Source organism: Chiloscyllium plagiosum, unplaced genomic scaffold, assembly GCF_037043375.1.
Source record: "Chiloscyllium plagiosum isolate Xiang-an unplaced genomic scaffold, Cpla_swu_hap1 HiC_scaffold_4, whole genome shotgun sequence".
Classification (NCBI taxonomy): domain Eukaryota; kingdom Metazoa; phylum Chordata; class Chondrichthyes; order Orectolobiformes; family Hemiscylliidae; genus Chiloscyllium; species Chiloscyllium plagiosum.
This window is the reverse complement of record NW_028270142.1, coordinates 21,060,677-21,079,637: the sequence shown is the minus strand read 5'-3', so window position 1 is coordinate 21,079,637 and position 18,961 is coordinate 21,060,677. Positions and strand designations below refer to the sequence as shown.

At 39.8% G+C, this 18,961-nt stretch overlaps 1 protein-coding gene across 8 annotated transcripts in view; it reads right to left on the bottom strand.

Moving 5' to 3' along the window:
• Positions 1-18,961, bottom strand: part of rbbp8 (retinoblastoma binding protein 8) — a 171,554-nt gene that overhangs the window by 83,922 nt on the left and 68,671 nt on the right. For 7 of the 8 annotated variants that reach the window (XM_087986033.1, XM_087986030.1, XM_087986028.1 and 4 more), the window contains one exon: positions 11,433-11,620. In XM_087986033.1, coding sequence (XP_087842159.1) covers positions 11,433-11,553 — 121 coding nt within the window. In that variant the 5' untranslated portion in view covers positions 11,554-11,620. Of the gene's footprint in view, positions 1-11,432; positions 11,621-13,441; positions 13,553-18,961 lie in introns of those variants that run through there. The other variant, XM_087986035.1, reaches the window with a different exon arrangement.

Below are 18,961 nucleotides of genomic sequence, written 5' to 3'. Positions count from 1 at the left end.
GAAATTTGGTGATGAACTGTCTTCTTGAATCACTGCAATCAATTTGTTGTCAGTACACCCACAATGCCATTAGGGAAAGTGCTCCAGGATTTGAAACAGCAGCAATGAAGGAGCAGTAATATATTTCAAAGTCAGTGAGTCGCTTGGAGGAGAATTTGCAGTGGGTGGTGTTCCCACATATTTGTTGTGCTTGTCCTTCAACATAGTAGTACTTGTGGAAAATATGTGGAAGATACTGTCCAAGAAGTTTAGGTGAATTGCTGCAGTGCATCCTTTTGATGGTACACGTTGCTGTTACTGGGCATCAGTGGGGGAAAAAGGTAAAAACAATGACTGCAGATGCTGGAAACCAGATTCTGGATTAGTGGTGCTGGAAGAGCACAGCAGTTCAGGCAGCATCTAAGGAGGACACAGTAAACGTTTGTGAATGCAGTGCCAATGAACACAATGAATGCAGCCCTCTGGCATTCATTTGCACTTAATTTGCATCAGTATGCCTTATGTAGACACAAACAGAAAAGCTACGGAGGAAATTTAGGTGTTTTTGTGAAGAACTAATTACCTTGCTCTCTCTGTTTTCCAGGTGTCATTTGGCAGCACAAAAAAATGAAATTGTCTTCTTAGCAAAAACACTTAAAAATTCTAAGGCCTCTCAATTTCTTCCAATGCTTTTACATTCACATTTGGCATCACTATGGCTCAATCTTGCATTAAACCTACAAGTTAACAAAAACCAAGGTGATCATGGAAGATTGGTTATATGACAGTCCAGTAGTAACTACAAACATTATTAGAAGTCAACAGTTGAGCAGCATGTGTGCATATTTCAGAATGAAAATAGAGTGCCAACTCCCTCGATCTGAGAAACCTGATGGTGGAAAACAATCAAAGTTGCCAATTACTTAAATCTCAACACACATGAAAGCTATGCTCCCTTTACTTCCTGAAAATTCTAAACATCAATATTTTACCTCTACACATCCTACATAGAAATGGAATATTAATTATTTTACTTTAATTTATTTAATCCCATTCATATTAAAAATATCCAAAGGCATGTCACAGGGGTCAGTCTTAAAAGGTTTGCCAGCATGTGAAATTATTTCTCTGAAAAAAAAAGGGAGTTGGGGTAGGCAGAAAAGTGTGTTGGGGAGCATTAAACAAGGGAAAATGGAACTAAATAACATCTCTAAAGGTGTAGGAACAAGATCAGAGGGCAGAGAGGTAGAAGAGAAAGAGTCTATTAAAACAAATTTCAGGGATTTGCCTTAAAACAGATGATGTTAAATTTAATGTGCATTAGTGGCCTTAGTGTAAGTAATAAGGTTGATTAACGTCATATTACTTACATTAAGGACACTAATATACATTTAGTTTAACACCATCTGTTGGTTAATCTCAAGCACAAGATGTTGTAAGAGTTATGACATGATTTTGTTACCAGAGACATGGTTCAAACAAGGCTATTATGACATGCAAGTATTAAATGATTGGACAGTTTCAAATTAAATTATAAGATGTTGCATTAAAATGTAGATGCATTTATATTATAATGAGTAATTGTAGGGCTCTGCTCTGCAAAGATAAATTACACTGATCAATATTGATGAAGAGCTTATGCTTGAAGTGTCGATTCTCCGGCTCCTCGAATGCTGCCTGACCGGCTATGCTTTTCCAGCACCACACTCTTCAACTCAATATTGTACTATTGTTGAGATGCATTGGATAATTTTCCCATTTGAAAAGGTACTATCATAAATTCAAAACGGAAGAAATTAGTGGTTGAGAAATCTAGTCATGATTGGCAGTGATTTAAATATCTACAACCCGTTATGCTTGAAAACAAGTTGCTCTGCAGTTTTCCACTACAGAAAGAAAAATAACACTTGCTGCTAGATTGCTTTCATTTACAGGACATCAGATGTACCTTAGAAAAACATCTGTTTTCTATTTCCAAGTTCCTTTTATCACAGTGGCTGAGTTTCAAAATCTGCATAACTCCCAGACCCTGAGTTGTACAGCACAGAAACAGACCTTTCAGCTCAACTTGTCCATGAAAACCACGTTTTCCAAACCAATCTACCCCCATTTGCTTGCAATTGGTCCATATCCCTCAAAATCTTTCCTATTCATGTTACTGTCCAAATGTCTTTACATGTTGTAATTGTACTCGCCTCCACTACTTCCTCTGGCAGCTCATTCCGTACACATCATGTTTTGTGTAAAAACGTCGCCTCTCAGGTCCCTTTTAAATCTTTCCTCTCTCACCTTAAAGCTATATGCTTATTTTTAGACTCCCCTACTCTGGGGAAAAAGACCTTGGCTATTCACCTCATCTATGCCCTTCATAATTTTATAAACTTCTATAATGTCACTCCCTCAGCCTACTATGCTGCAGAAAAAATTGTCCCAGCCTATCCAGCCTCTCCTTATAATTCAAACTCTGCAGTCTCAGTAACATTCTTATAAATCCTTTTTGCACCTTTTTCAGTTTAATGACATTCATCCTACAGTAGACTGAACAGAATTGTACTCAAAATGTGGTCTTATCTCTATCTTGTAGAGCCATAACATGAAGTCCCAACTCTTGTACTCAATGCTGACAAATGAAAACAAGCATGTTAAATGCTTTAACCACACCTGTGATGCCACTTTCAAGGAACTACGTACCTGCACCCCAGGTCTCTGTTCCACAATACTCCCCAGGATCTACCATTAACTGTGTAAGCCCTGCCCTGGTTTGTCTTACCAAAATGCAACACTCACATTTATCTAAATTTAAACTTTATCTGCCATTTCTCGGCCCACTGGCCCCAGTTGATCAAGAGGAGAAAGTGAGGTCTGCAGATGCTGGAGATCAGAGCTGAAAATGTGTTGCTGGAAAAGCGCAGCAGGTCAGGGAGCATCCAGGGAACAGCAGAATCGACGTTTCGGGCATAAGCCCTTCTTCAGGAATGAGGCTCATTCCTGAAGAAGGGCTTATGCCCGAAACGTCGATTCTCCTGTTCCCTGGATGCTGCCTGGCCTGATGCGCTTTTCCAGCAACACATTTTCAACCTAGTTGATCAAGATCCCATTGTACTCTTAGATAACCTTCTTCACTGTCCACTTTACCATCAATTTTGGTGTCATCCACAAACTTACTAATCATGCTTTCTATGTTCTCATTAAAATTATTTATATAAATTATGAACAGCAGTGGACCCAGCACTAATCCTTGCAGCACACCACTGGTCACAGGCCTCCAGTCTGAACAACACTCCACCGCCTCACTATGTCTCCTATTGTCAAGCCAATTTTGTACCTAATTTGCTAGCTCTCCCTGGATCCCATGTGATCTAACCTTACTAACCAGTCTACCATGCAGAACCTTGTTAAAAGCCTTGCTGAAGTCCATGCAGACAATGTCCACCGCACTGCCTTCATCTATCTTCTTGCTTGAATGATGTTCTCCAATTTGTTAGAGTTCCCGAGGTGATGCCAGATCAGTCCTCTCCTGGGTGTGGAGTGAAGAACTAGCTCCTCTTCTTTATTCACCTTGCTCCATAGCTGGTCACAACAAGCTTAATTTAAAAACTGACCCTTTCCCTTATTAATACCTTTACAGTCACATTTCCCAAGTTCCAGTTGCGCTCATCACTCTTATAATTTTATTATCTATCTTGACTCAAATGTAAGGAGTAGCATCACAAAGCTTACAGATGCTACAAGTCCTGGCAATGAGATGAGATAGTTGTAGGTTTTGAATAACAGACAAAATCGCGAAGTAGACTGAAGTATGACAGATGGCATTCAGTACACAGAAGTGTGAAATGATCCACTCTATGGGTGGCTATATAGTTGTATTCCATTTCCCAATATTGTGCCATTGAAAAGAGAGAATGGTGTCCATGTATTTAAATGCTTAACAAGGTAACAAGACAAGTTGAGAAGGTGTTAAAAATAGCATACTGGTTAATAAATAGATTTATAAATAGATTTGTAACAACAACAAGGCTATTTGAGAATTTTATAAAACGTAGATCAGGTCTTAGCTGGAGTGTTACGGACAATTTCAAGTACCACTCTTCAAAAATGCAAAGGTCTTTGAAAGATGCAGAGGGTGTCGACTGGGGGTCACCAGAGATAAAGGACTTTAGTTACCAGATCAAAGCAGGAAAGGATAGGGCTCTTCTCCTTGGACAAGAGTTAAACAAAATTTCTATTAGAGTCATACAGATGCACAGCAAAGAAACAGACCCTTTGGTCTAACTTGTCCATGCCAACCAGGTATCCCAACCCAATCTAGTCCCACTTGCCAGCACCTGGCCCATATCCCTCCAAAGCCTTCCTATTCATATACCCATCCAGATGCCTTTTAATTGTTGCAATTGTACTAGCATCCACCACTTCCTCTGGCACCTCATTCCATACATGCACCACTCTCTGCGTGAAAATGTGGCCCCTTAAGTCTCTTTTATATCTTTCCCCTCACACCCTAAACCTATGCCCTCTAATTCTGGACATTCCCCACTCCAGGGAAGAGACTTTGTCTATTTATCCTATCCATGCCCTTCATATTTTATAAATCTCTATCAGGTCATCCCTCAGCCTCCGACACTCCAGAGAAAACAGCCCCAGCCTGTTCAGCCTCTCCCTAGAGCTCAAATCTTCCCATCCTGGCAACATCCTTGTAAATCTTTTCTGAACCCTTTCAAATTTCACAACATTCTTCTGATTGCATGCAATTCTGGTCTCCTTCCAATGTTTCAAAAGAGATCTAACCAATATCCTGTACAGCCGCAAGATGACCTCCCAACTCCTGCACTCAATACTCTGACCAATAAAGGAAAGCATACCAAACACCTTCTTCACTATCCTATCTACCTGAGGTAGAAAGACACTACATCCACTGACAAATGAGGTGTAAAAAGATCAAATTAAATTAATTGACAAAAGATCAATAAGAGAAAAGCTTTTTTGTTTCCTCACAAAACTATCTGAAGAGAGCTTGATAACTGTTTCGGCAAACAATATTGGATACTTGAAAATTAATAACTAACTAGGTTAACAACAGAAGTCAAGAATGCTAGACTTCACATTTTAAAAAAAATGTTTTATCATGGGATTGGGCAGACTGTCTTAGTCAACAGTTTATGGTTAGAAATTGCCTTTGGACTAAACTACTGGCCAAGCCAGTTCAGGTGCAATTACAAGTCAACCACATTAGCATGGATCTCAAGTCACATGCAAATCAGACCAGGTAGAATGGTAGATTTCCTTCCCGAAATGGCTTTTATGGAAATCTGCAAAAGCTTCCATGGGCACCATTACTAAGGTTACTTTAATATTTCAGAGTTATAAACCTGAATTCTATTGTTGCTGTGATGACATCTGAACCAAGATTCCCAGAGGAATAGTCCAGACCAAACAATGTTTCAAAAGGCTTCCAGCTACTTTCTGAAACTTAATTTAACTTTCCCCTGCTGGAGGATAGCCCTATCAACCTCAAACTAGGATTAAAAATACTTGAAATAAAAACTAAAATAATGATGGCAGTACTGATAAAGCAAGGCAGGTATAATTTGAAATCAATGACTCAACATCAGAATTAGTTAGAGGCATCTCTAAGTAAGGTAGGTGATGCTGAAAAGATGGAAAGAACAGAAAAAATGGAAAGAACAAAAAAGATGGGAGCAAAATTAAATCCTATTTGTCATGCAGTTCTGTGTTGTTGTAAATTGGTACCTAGGGAAACCACTATGCAAACACAAAATGAGGTCAGCCCAGCCAAACTTCTTAGGAAATGCATGTAATAATTTTACAACAGGGGCTATACCGAATAAAGAGTAGATGCTTGCCAGTACAGCTGAATAGCACTATATAAAGAAATTACTGGCATATTATAAAAAACAATATTTTATTGCAAACATATGAACAATTAAACTATTACAGCATCAAAATAAAAAATATAGGAAATCAAAAAATGGCAATTAAGCTAATATTTTTACTTTCAAAAGCAAAGTATTATGGTTGACAAAAATATTCAAATCAACCAGCATTTGGAGTCAAAAACAGCTAATATTTCAAACATAGCTTTCCACAAAACTCATTAATTTTTGTTTATTTTCAATTTCCCAGTCATCTTGGTTCTATCAGCCTGCTAGGTAGATTGGGAAATAAAATGTTTACTGACAAGTTAAGACTTTTTAAAAAATTCTTGCCCAGAGGCTGACGATGACTCTAAATTGGCACCCACACCCTGAAAATATATGCATGATGAACATTTTTAACAAATGCCTAAAGATTATATTTTCTCTTTGCACCTATCTAAACCAAGCATCTAATGATTGAAACTGAATTCAAATATTTTGATGTATTCTCTAACACAACTCAAGAGAAAACAGATCTCTCACATAATTATGTTACAAAAAATGAACCCAATTCAACTCCATCTCTTTATTGAAATTTCAGTCCAAGGTTTGCTGAATTTGGCATGAAAAATGCTACTCATTTAAGATACAATGATAACTTAATCAGATCTAAGCTTCCACAGTCTTTCATACTTACAAAGTCTCATTTTTAACTTGTGGGTTTGCTTGACCAACAGAGAAAAGTTTGAACAAAACGCCTTGAGTAGATTTTCCACCAGAATTTACACATCTTCCTCTAACAACAATGGAAGAATTGCAGAAAGTTGAACTAACGGTACCGTTTACTTCCCAGGATTTCCACAACTTTTAGAGCAGATGTACAGGGAAAGGCCTGCACAAAATTAATTCAAACTATCCATTCCAACCAAATCAACAAATATAGAATTGGAAATGGTTAAATAATTTAACACTCAAATATATGTATTTTTAAAAAGCATGTACTTTTATCCATACTCGTAACTTTCAGTTGAGTACTGGCCATTATTCCGTTTGATACAGACTTGATTTTGCAAGAATGTGAACTCAAGGAGTTAAATTCATCACACTTACATTGTAAAAGCAAGGCATCGTAACAAATATAGATTCACAGACCTGCATCTTTATACACCAGAAAAGCAGCTAAATTTCTTGAACATGAATTCCCCTACATTAAGAAAAGCTGACCAAGAAAGAATTTGAGTGTTAAAATTGCATTCCTGTGCTGAAAAGTATCTTCAATGATAGAGTAACAGATTTAAAAAATCTTTTTGCAACAAGATTCAATATTCAATTAAAAATAATATAAATTAGAAGGCACTCAATAGCATACTGTCAACAGCACTGCCAAATTTGGAACTGATTCCTTGACTTCTTTCTGCTTCATTTTAATTGGAGTTACTATAATGATGGGTTATCAGCTTTCTCAATCTCCCCTTGTGAATCATTCATTCTTCTTCCAAGCCCATTGCATTTAAATTTCTCAGAACTGAATATTTAAATCTGGTCTTATGTAGGAACACAGAAACAGGAGAAGACCCTTGGAGCCTATTGTGCTATTGTAGATCATGACTGATTCTTCTACCGCAACACCATACTCTCATGTTATCCTCATATTCTTGATGTCATTAGTAACTGGAAATCTACCAAATTCTGACTTGAAGATATATAAATGACTGTAATTCTACAGGTCCCAAAATTTCACCACCAGTTAAGTGAAGAAGCTCTGCCTCAACCCAGTCCTAACTGGCTTGCCTTTTATTCTGAGAATGTGTCCCCAGGCTATCGATCCCACAACCAGGGAAATATGGTTTCTGCACCTTGAAGAATTTTGTAAGTTTCTTTGAGATTACCTCTTATTGTTCTATACTCTAGAAAATGTAAGCCCAGTCTCTTGATCTCTCCGCACAGAACAATCCTGCTATACTTGGGAACCTCCATTGTGCTTTTCCTCAGCAAGTATATCTACAGTAGGTAAGGGGAACTACATCACTTTCAAACTAAATGGAACATTCTATCATATTTTGCTCATTAATCTCAAGCCTTCTTTTACAACATTAGTTAGCTCTTTCAGAACACTAGTTAGCTCTTTCTCATATAAATATAAAATAACCTGAGCTTCATTTGGTTGCTCAACATATTGCTTCAGAAAATTATCTCAAACACATTCCAGGACTTCTTCCTTTACAACACTGTGCTTATAACATACAACACCAGGTTATAGTCCAACACCTAATGAAGAAGTGGCGCTCCGAAAGCTAGTGCTTCCAAATAAACCTGCTGGACTATAACCCGGTGTTGTGTGATTTTTAACTTTGTACACCCCAGTCCAACACCGTCATCTCCAAATCTTGTTTAAATCTATATGTAGACTGAAGTTACCCATGATTGCTGCATTCCCCTTGCTATATGAACTTCTAATTTCTTGATTTGTAGTGTCCTAAAGTACTACTACTATTTACTATGCTGTAAACCACTTCAAGCTCATCATCATCTCCTTCTTCTTGGCATTCCCTTCTCTATCACTCTTCTCACCAGATTTCATGCAATAGATGTTCACATCATTTCAATTTCTTCTTGGCTACTTCCTTTCACACTGTCACAACCTACATTGACCCACAATGTGTTACGCCCTAATTTTGTCTGTTTGCAATAATCCACACATTCCACCTCAACATCTATATCTCAGTAATACCCATTGCTGATGCTCTCTTTCTGTTATTACATAGCGTATAAATCTTAGCACAGGACTGGTTGTACAATTTCAGGAAGATCCTCAGTTTTAGCCATATTTATTGTGATGTAGCTGTCACTTTAAAAAAGTTATTTTATCCTGGGTTTTTTTTGAAAGAGGTTGTAAAGGCAGAGGCGCTGAAGTGGCTACTGGAGATGGTTAAGTCAATAACTTAGAAGACCTTTAGTTTTGTTTTACAACTGTTGTAGCAATGGAAGGGGAATGGCCAGTTCTCTCAAAAATCAGGCTTTCTAGTTTTTTTTAAGCTGCAGCTGGCTGAAGCTGTTTGGGTCACAGAAGGATTGAAGCTTTAGAAAATGATTCCTAACTGCTATTTCCCCTGACATCTCTCCATGTTGTTTCCTCTTGGACTGGAGAACTGCAAGTAAGAATCTGTGTCTGAATTTACCTTTTTGCCAAAGGGTGTGTTTATGTGATCTTACTTTATTGGAACAGTTAATTGGTAATGGGTATTGTATCTGTAATTCAGTTAAATTTTCCAATAGTTAAGTTATTCTAAATTAGTCTTTTTATTGTGTGTATTTTAACTGTCGTATTTAAATAAATTGTGTTTTTGCTGACTGTTGAGTAGTTTGACCAGTTCATCACATCTGGAACACACACTTCAGATTTTTAAAGGTAGATCCGAAAAAAAAGGTTTACTTTCTTAAAATATTTTGAGGGGGTCTGGTCTGGTCTATAACATTATCTAGAACATAACATCCCACTGAACTTTTTAAAACATACATACAACATAGGAGTTAGGAACTGGACTGGGCCATTTAATTCCTCAAACCTATTTTGTCATTTAGTAAGATCAAAGCTGACTGTCATTTAAAATCCACAATCGCACATATTTCTGGTAACATTTCATCCCCTCGCATAGCAAGAATCTATCCACCTCTGCCTATAAAATATTCAGAATTTCAGCTTCTACTGTCTTACTTTGAAATTCCAGCTGATACAAGACAAGCTTATCCAACATTTTTCTTAGAGATCAATCTGCCCATTCGAGGTATTTGTCTAGTAAAGCTTCTCTGAACTGCTTCCAATATATTGGATGCATCCTTCAATGAGATGATCACTACTGTAAACAATGCTCCTGATCTGGCCTCACCAGTGCCCTTCATAATTGAAGCGTAACCTTTCTACTTTTATATTCAATTTCTCTTACAATAAATAATAACTTCTATTAGCTTTATTAATCACTTGCTGTTTCTGCATAGCGTTTATGGTTTATACAATAGGACACAAAGTTCCCTCTGTATGTCAGAGCTCTCCAATCTCCCACATTTAGATAGCATGTTTCATTATTGATTTTTCTGGCAAAATAGACAATTTCGTATTTTCCCACATTATGTTTGCCAGATATTTGCACACCTTACTTACGATGCACATATGCCTTTATAGCACCTTTTTCTTAATTTACATTGCCATCCATCTTTGTATCATCAGCAAATTTAGCAACCACCTCTTCATTCTGTATAATCAAATCATTTACATAAATTGCTAGAAGTTGACACCCTAGCAGTGATCCCTCTACCACACTGCTCATTTGATTCCTTCCAATGACTTCAACCAGAGCTTATCGGTTTGTCAATTGCCATCCTTCTTCTAACATCAATGATTCCAAGTACTTAAAACAAATTAGTTTATTCGTATCTTCACCCAGAATCTTTCCACCTTCACAGTGATCCTCTTCCCTATGTAAATTTGATAGGGAATAAACTGGGCCTTTGGTGGAGTGATTTTCATGACTTGAGGTTCTTTGCTACAGTTCTCCAGCACTTGGTCATGTTCTCTCCACTATCGTCTGCAAACATTACTGACCACTGAATTTCCCATCTCATTTGTTCAATCAGAATATCCATGAGAACCAGGAAGGAAATGAGCTCAGTGCTAGTTATTGTTGACATCCAACTTTGCCTTTGAAACTCACTCACCTCACACTGTTTCTTACTCTTGTCTGGCACCGTGTACATACTCTATAATAGTTATATGTACTTCTCAAGGACACCATGAATTCTAGCACATCACCAGATATCGTCTTTAGGAACCCAGTCACTAGTTTTCTTTATATTGATGAATATAAACATCATGTTATATTGGTCTTCCTGATATGTCAAAATGATTTGCCATTAAACAAATATAGCATCAGAGGTGCTTCTTCTATTCATGAATCTGATGGAATTTCATGAACATTCACAACTTTTCTCAATCTCTGTTCCATTACTCCCTCCTATAAAAGTGATCAATAGAAACTAGAAGTTATGGAAACAAGATTCATGGATATCAGATAGGATGGGGGTACCTTTGTGAACTTAACAAAGGAAAACCAAAATGAAAGTTAGTTTATACTTCCACCTGGTTGGTATTCAGTGACTCCTAATTAAATATGTTTATGCATTTGAATCAAGTAAAAGCTGATAGTTGGCTCTTGGGTTTCTTTTCTCAGGGTAAATGGACAATTAACAGTCACTGACCACATGCTGAGAAAGAGCAGAATCCAAAGAGCATCCAGACTCAGAACTATATCCCAGCAGGAAGTTAGATCATTAGAAAATAAGTAAAACAAACAGAAGCTCCTAATATCATGGAAGCAATGTAACCTGCTGATTCACAACATCCCAATTGATGCATTGTAATGTCATTACAGAAAAAAAAAACTCAACTTCCATCAAAAATCCACAAAAAAATGATACAGGGCCTTGCAAGAAACCATGAAGATTGGGACAGAAACAAACCTTTCAAAGACTTCACATTACTGGTTTTACGTGCAATTTAAAAGGTAATAAACAATGATCATTTACCTTGTACTTCGTTGTCATGACATTCTTTCAGTTTAGTCCAAATCTCCTTAAATGCATCAATGGCAGCCTCCGCTGTACTTCCGGTGCCTGGGCTCCCACAGCTTGCGCTGGAGTTATTCATGGTATGGTTTGTATGCAGATTTTCAAAGTTACATACTGTAGTTAAAACTCCTCAAATCAATTTTCACCTGCAAAACAGATTAAATAAAACTGATCTTAAAGATTGAAAAAAAACAAAATTCCTCACCATCCTATTTTCCTCTCTTCTCCAAAAGTAAGCAAATAGATGAAGACAGAGACTCTTCAGCTCTTTTGATATCAGCCATTCCAGGAAAATCCTGAACAATCTATTACAATACAATTAAAAAAACGTGTTATCCAGCAACCCACCCACTGGAACCTCCAATGTTCCTACTAGATGTTATTGTTAGCATATAAATGCCAGTTTTGTCAGTCAGAAGTAATTGTGAAAAGAAGTAGAAGACTGAAGTACATTCTCTTGTTGATTACCGTGAAAAGAATCAAAGGTGGAGAGGCATGAAGCCTCTAAGATGCAGTATACGTCAAGCCACTTTTTGTATTTGATTCTTGCGATGATCATCAACTGCAATGAATTAACCAGTATTTTTGATTTGCTGGCACCCCTGGTGTGATAGTGAATTTTACTGTATATAGTAATGTAGTAGCTTTGCAATATTTATATACAAAAGTAATACCCTAGCTGCAAAGCAGTCATCTCAGCAACTGAGTCACATTGTTGATCACCATCCATGTACACAAGTCCAAGTGTAATTCCTGAATTTATGCTGGACTTTAGCTCAGCAGCCTTCAAAGAGCATTTCCAGTAGTACCCCAGAGAACTATCCAAATAAGGATTTTAAAATTTATTATTTTGTGGGATGTGGCACCATTGGCAATGCCAGCATATGCTATTTATCCCCAATTTCTTTGAGGGTAGTTGCAACGATATTGTTGTGGGTCTAGAGTTATAGAATGCAGGCCAGACCACAAAAGGACAGCAGATTTCATTTCTTAAAAAGAACATTCATGAATCAAATTCATTATTATAACAATTGCTGGTGGTTTCATGGTCACTATTACCAAGATTCGCTTTCAATTTTGAATTTTATTGAGTGAATCACAACCCCACCAGCTGCCTTGGTGAAATGTGAACCTCTTCCCCAGAGCATTATCTTGGGCTGCTAAATTACTAATTCAATTAAGTTACCAGTACACTACTATTGCCTCCAGGTGGAACATAAATGAGCTCAAACGTGTAATTATGTGAGAACCAAATGTAAACTTGTGAAACTTGCTTATGACACAATAACAGGGAAAGTTGTAGATACAACATATGCGATATGACTTGCCCAATTTGAGCAATTCAACAATGTAAATTATTAAGTACTGATGAAAGAGAATTAAGTGAATCAAATATATAATGAATGGAACTGAATTGTCGAGGACAAACTAGGATGATATTCGTGGCAGTGGAAGGGTGTGGAACAGCCATAAACTTTTGTGGCACATCATTGTAAATGTACATTATAATGTGAGAGGAAAAAATGTTTGCAGAAATCAATCCTATCTATTCGAACTTCTACTTTAATATTAATATTCTGTTGTTCTAGATTCTCACAAGAAATAGTTTCTTTGCATCCACATTATATCTCTTTGAATTTTAAACACCTTAATTAGGCACTCCTCAACCATACAAACTCAAGAGAAGCCGGATCAAGTTTATGTTGTTTAAGTCTTTAATGCCCTTAAGCTATCCAATGATGAACAACACTAAGAACAGGTTTTCTAGACATACTAAGTCAAAACCAAAACAAACAGTAACAAATAAATACAAATAGAACAAAGTAATCTTTGTCCCAATAGCATGGGAATGTAATAAGACACTAAAATGTCGCTGAATGACACTGAAAATCAACAGAATACTGAAATATATAGCCAAAACAGTAGAACACAAGTTGCCACTAAAATTTTCAGTCCTTGAACTATACCTCATTCGAGATCCTTTCAAATTGCGATATTTGTTTTTCTGTAGTCAGCCACCATTGTCTGGATACATTAGTCAGTCAATCTTCCTCACAATAATTGTGCCCTCACCCTCAAAGCACACCTCCCCTTGAATGTAAGGAAGTTAACGCAGATATGAATATCAATGAGCATTAAGGAATCCAAAGCAGAGGAGAAAAGAATGTGCAATAGAATTCCCTATTACTACACTTGAGCTTATTGAATCAGCTGGATGCAATACAGAGGAAGTCTGCATATGGGTATGGAAGCATATTTGAATTGCAGCCCATGTAAATGGATTAGACTTTTATTAACAATGGAAATCGAAATGCTATGACCTGCCCTAAGGCATGGTTCTCCAGTTTACAGCGGTTCCTGATATGATATCTCAAACCATTAAGTATAAAAGGGGAGGAGAAATGAACTGGCTCCCCTTAGAATTAGGTTTTATTGTTACATATACGCAAGTACAGGGATATCCAAGTACAGTGAAAATATACGATCTGAGGAACAAAGGTGCCTAAGTTCAAAAACTTAGGTATAAATTATAAAAATAAAGTTAAAAGTTTGAGATCACGGCCGTTCTAAAGCAGACAAATTTTCACTGGGCTTCATTGCACTGGTGAAGGGCTTCCTGGTGAAGGACTTTTGCCCGAAACGTTGATTTTCCTGCTCCTCGGATGCTGCCTGACCTGCTGTACTTTTCCAGCACTACTCTAATCTTGACTGTAAACTCCAGCATCTGCAATACAAACTTCTGCCTTCACTGCACTGGTCTTCATCAAAATAGACAGCAGGAAACGGGAGGTCCTCAGCAGCACAGTTTAGCAGAAACAGTGTGACTGCACTGCCACATCCTGTGACCAAAACAGCGTGGACATATCACACTGGGAGTTCTCCAGTTGAGTCTCAGCTATAGTTCCTTTTTGCTCTTATAGATGTTTGCCTTTCTTTGTACTGCTCATTAGGTCTTCAATAACACGATGTGGAGCTCTTCTTCCACCGCCTCTGCCTCCGTGCCTCCTCCTTTGACAAAAATTCCCAACCTCCCTCAGACGACCATTTCTCCCTCCTTCAACCCTCTTCCTCAACTTGGTCACCACCTGAAAGCAGTGTACCCGCCCTAGATCTCTTCATTACAGACTGCAGACGTGACAGCTGCTGCCTCAATTTCTCCAACCACCTCACCCACTCTAACTTCACTCCCTCTGAACGTGCATCACTCTATTCACTCCGCAACAACCCCCGGTTGACCATCAAACCTGCTGAAAAAGACAGGGTGGTGGTAGTCTGGAGAAGGGATCTCTAAGTCGCAGAGGCCAAACGCCAACTCTCCGACACCATGTCCTACCTCCCCCTTGCCCGTGACCCCACCACGATCCATCAGGCCAAAATTGAACGCACTGTCTGTGTGCCTTCATTTCCTCTGGTGATCTCCCCTCCACTGCCTCCAAACTCATAGTCCCCCAGTCCAGTACTGCCCTGTTCTAACTGCTCCCCAAGATACACAAGCCCAATTACCCTGGCTGACCTATAGTCTCTGCATGCTCCTGCTCCATCAAACTGATCTCGTCCTACCTCAACTCCACCCTCTTCCCCCTTAGTTCAGGCACTTCCCACTTATATCCACGATACCAACCACACCCTCCAGTCTCTTCAGGAACTTGCGGTTTCCCGGCCCCTTATATACGTCCATACCCCACATGGATGGCTCCCAGACCCTCCGCGTCTTCCTTTCCAAATGACCCATCTAGGCCCCCTCCACCAATACCCTCCTCTGCCTCGCCGAACTCTTCACCCTCAATAACTTTTCCTTTAACTCTCTGCATTTCCTCCAAATCAAAGATGTGGTCATGGGCACCCGGATGGGACCAGCTACACCCGCCTATTTGTCGGATATATCAAACAGTCCCTCTACAGTACCTACACAGGCACTGTACTCCAACTCTTCCACTGTTATATCGATGACTGCATCAGTGCAGTGTCCTGCACCCAGGCTGAACTGGAGCAGTTCATCAACCTCACCCACTTCTTCCACTCTGCCCTCAAATTCCTTTGGTCCATCTTGGACACCACCTCCCCGAGTTCACCATTTCCATCTTCAGCGGTATTCTCCAGACAGATGTTCGTTATAAACCTAGAGACTCCCATAACTACCTGGACTACACTTCCTCCCACATGGTATCCTGCAAGAACTTCATCCCAATCTCCAAATTCCTCTGCCACATCTGCTTGGACGAGGAGACATTTCACTCTCAAGCTTCCCAGATGTCCACCTACTTTGAACAACATGCTTTTCCTCCCCCCGTCATACAGACTGCCCTCAGTTACACCACCTCCATTTCCCGTTCCACTGCTCTAATCCCAACCCCTCCCCCAAAGCAATAAAGACAGAGTTCCCCTGGTCCTCACCTACCACCCCACCAGTCTCCGCATCCAAATCAACATCGCTAAACATTTCCAACAACTCCACTGGATCCCACCACGAAGAACATCTTCCCTTCTCCACCCCTCTCTGTCTTCTACCAAGAACGGTTTCCTTCGACAGTCCTTGGTGTGCACCACTCTCCCCATCAAATACCCTAAACCCTCAGATAACTTCCCCTCCAATCGGAAAAGATGCAAAACCTGCCGGTACATCACCTCCCTCACTTACATCCAAAGCCCAAACAGTCCTTCCAGGTGAGAGAGAGATTCACCTGCCTCTCTTCCAACCTAGTTTACTGCATCAGGTACCCCCGGTGTGGTCTTCTCTACATCAGGGAGACCAAACAAAGTTAGGGAACGGTTCACCAAGCATCATAGCCGAGTCCGCAGGGGGTGACCGGATCTCCCAGTCACAGCCCATGTCAATTCCCCAACCACTTCCTTTCCAACATGACCATCCTTGGCCTCCTCCATTGCCAAAACGAACCACAGCGCAAATTGGACAATCAACTCCCTGGGCAGTCTACAGTCTGGAGGACTCAACATTGAGTTCTCCAATTTCAAATTGCCTCCCTTCCCATCCCTTAACTCTCTTCCCAGCCCCTCCCCTTCCTTCCACCACTCCCTATCACCAACCAGATTCATTCCTCCCACTGACCAACCAGGTTGTACTCTATACCTGTCTTCACTTATCCCCACTTCACCGTGCCCCCACCATCCCCTTTATCTGCAGCTCTCCCCACACCCACGCCCAGCACGGTGGCTCAGTGGTTAGCACTGCTGCCTTACAATGCCAACAACCAGGGTTAGATTCCAGCCTCGGGTGACTGTCAGTGTGGAGTTTGCACATTCTCCCAGTGTCTGCGTGGGTTTCCTCTGGGTGTTCCGGTTTTCTGCCACAATCCAAAAATGTGCAGGTTAAGTGAATTAGTCTGGGTTAAATATCAAGCAGTAGGGGAATGGATCTCGGTGGGTTACTCTATGGAGGGTTGATGTGGACTTGTTGGGCTGAAGGGCCTGTTTCCACACTGTAGGGATTCTATCATCCCCATCTATATAAAATCTATGGATCAGTCTGCGAATTGCACGTGCAGAGTGAATATTTGAATGTCACATCCATTGAAGTGAATGTTACCAGTCGTGTTAACAGACTTTGTCGAACTGTCGATTTCAACATTCTTTGGTTTTGAAGGCTGACTAAAACTCTTTTATTCTGATTCTTTTCAGGGGTGGCAAACTGACAGCCCTCAAAGTGGGAGACAGAGTTCTTCTTTGCAGGGCAAATGTGTTTAAAAGTATATTCTCAGAGCTGTGACCCTTGTAGCACACAGGGTGTCAGGCTACTAACTTACACAGACTGGTGTTGCTTTTTTTAAAAAAAAAACTCGTTTTATAAATTCCTGAATGTCCCAAATACAAAATTGGCAAGATGTGCCTCTCTGCTAAGAGGGGAGTCAGAACACTCACTGTTATATTTCTCCCTGTATTTGAAATTTCCTGATATTCTACAGGTGCAACATTCTAAGGGTCCCACATAGTACTTGGCCAGAGAGTGAGTGAATTTATAAAATCGTAGAATCCTTAGAGTGAGGAAAAAGGCCATTCAACCCATTGAGTCTATACTGACCTTCCAAACAGCATTCCTTCCAAATCCCAACCCTATCCTCATAACCCTGCATTTCCCCTGATTAATTCACCTAACCTGCACATCCCTGGACACTATGAGGCAATTTAGCATGGCTAAGGCACCTATCCTACACATCTTTGGGCAGGAAGAGGAAACCAGAGCATGCAGAGGGAACCCATACAGACACAGGGAGAATGTACAGACCAGTCACCAGAGGATGGAATCAAACCTGGGTCATTGGCACTGTGAGGCAGCAATGCTAACTACTGAGCCACAATACTACCCCTTGCAGTTACAGGGATCATTAACATTAGCTACAGAGCCAGAATATTAAATTCCTGCCTAATGACAGGGATCATTTAACATTAGCTACATCTGCAATTATTCTGTGACTGGAGTAGACGTCTTAAAAACCAAATCTTAGTGAAAATTAACTAATTCCATTAGGATTCTAAGCCAATGTCATGACACAAATTATCTAAATATCCACATGATGTCAGAGGCAATTATAAACATTGTAGCAAGAACTTCAGTAAGGCATTTGACAAGGTTCCCCATGGAAGACTGGTTTGCAAGGTTAGATCTCATGGAACACAGGGAGAACTAGCCATTTGGATACAGAACCGGCTCAAAGTTAGAAGACAGAGGGTGGTGGTGGAAGGCTGTTTTTCAGACTGGAGGTCTGTGACCAGTGGAGTGCCACAAGGATTGGTGCTGGGTCCACTACTTTTCTTCATTTATATAAATGATTTGGATGTGAGCACAAGATGTTCAGTTAGTAAGTTTGCAGATGACACCAAAATTGGAGATGTAGTGGACAGCGAAGATGGTTACCTCAAATTTAAACGGGATCTTGATCAGATGGGACAATGGGCTGAGGAGTGGCAGATGGAGTTTAATTTAAATAAACTTAACGGTACGGTCCTAAGGCGCGTTGCTGAACAAAGTGACCTTCATGTGCAAGTTCATAGTTCCCTGAAAGTAGACTGGCAGATAGATTGGATAGTGAAGGCAGCATTTAGTATGCTTTCCATTATTGGTCAAAGCATTGAGGATAACAGTTGGGAGGTCATGTAGCTGTACAGGACATTGGTTAGGCCACTTTTGGAATACTGCGTGCAATTCTGGTCTTCTTCCTATTGGAAGGGTGTTGTGAAACTTGAAAGGGTTCAGAAAAAATTTACATGGATGTTGCCAGGGTTGGAGGATTTGAGCTATAAGGAGATGTTGAATAGGCTGGGGCTGTTTTCCCTGGAGCATCGGAGGCTGAGGAGTGACCTAATACAGGTTTACAGCATCATGAGGGGCATGGATAGGATAAATAGACAAGGTTTTTTCCTCAGAGGTGGGGGAGCCTAGAACTAGAGGGCATAGGTTTTGGGTGAGAGGGTAAAGATATAAAAGAGACCCAAGAGGCAACCTTTTCACACAGAGGGTGGTGCATGTATGG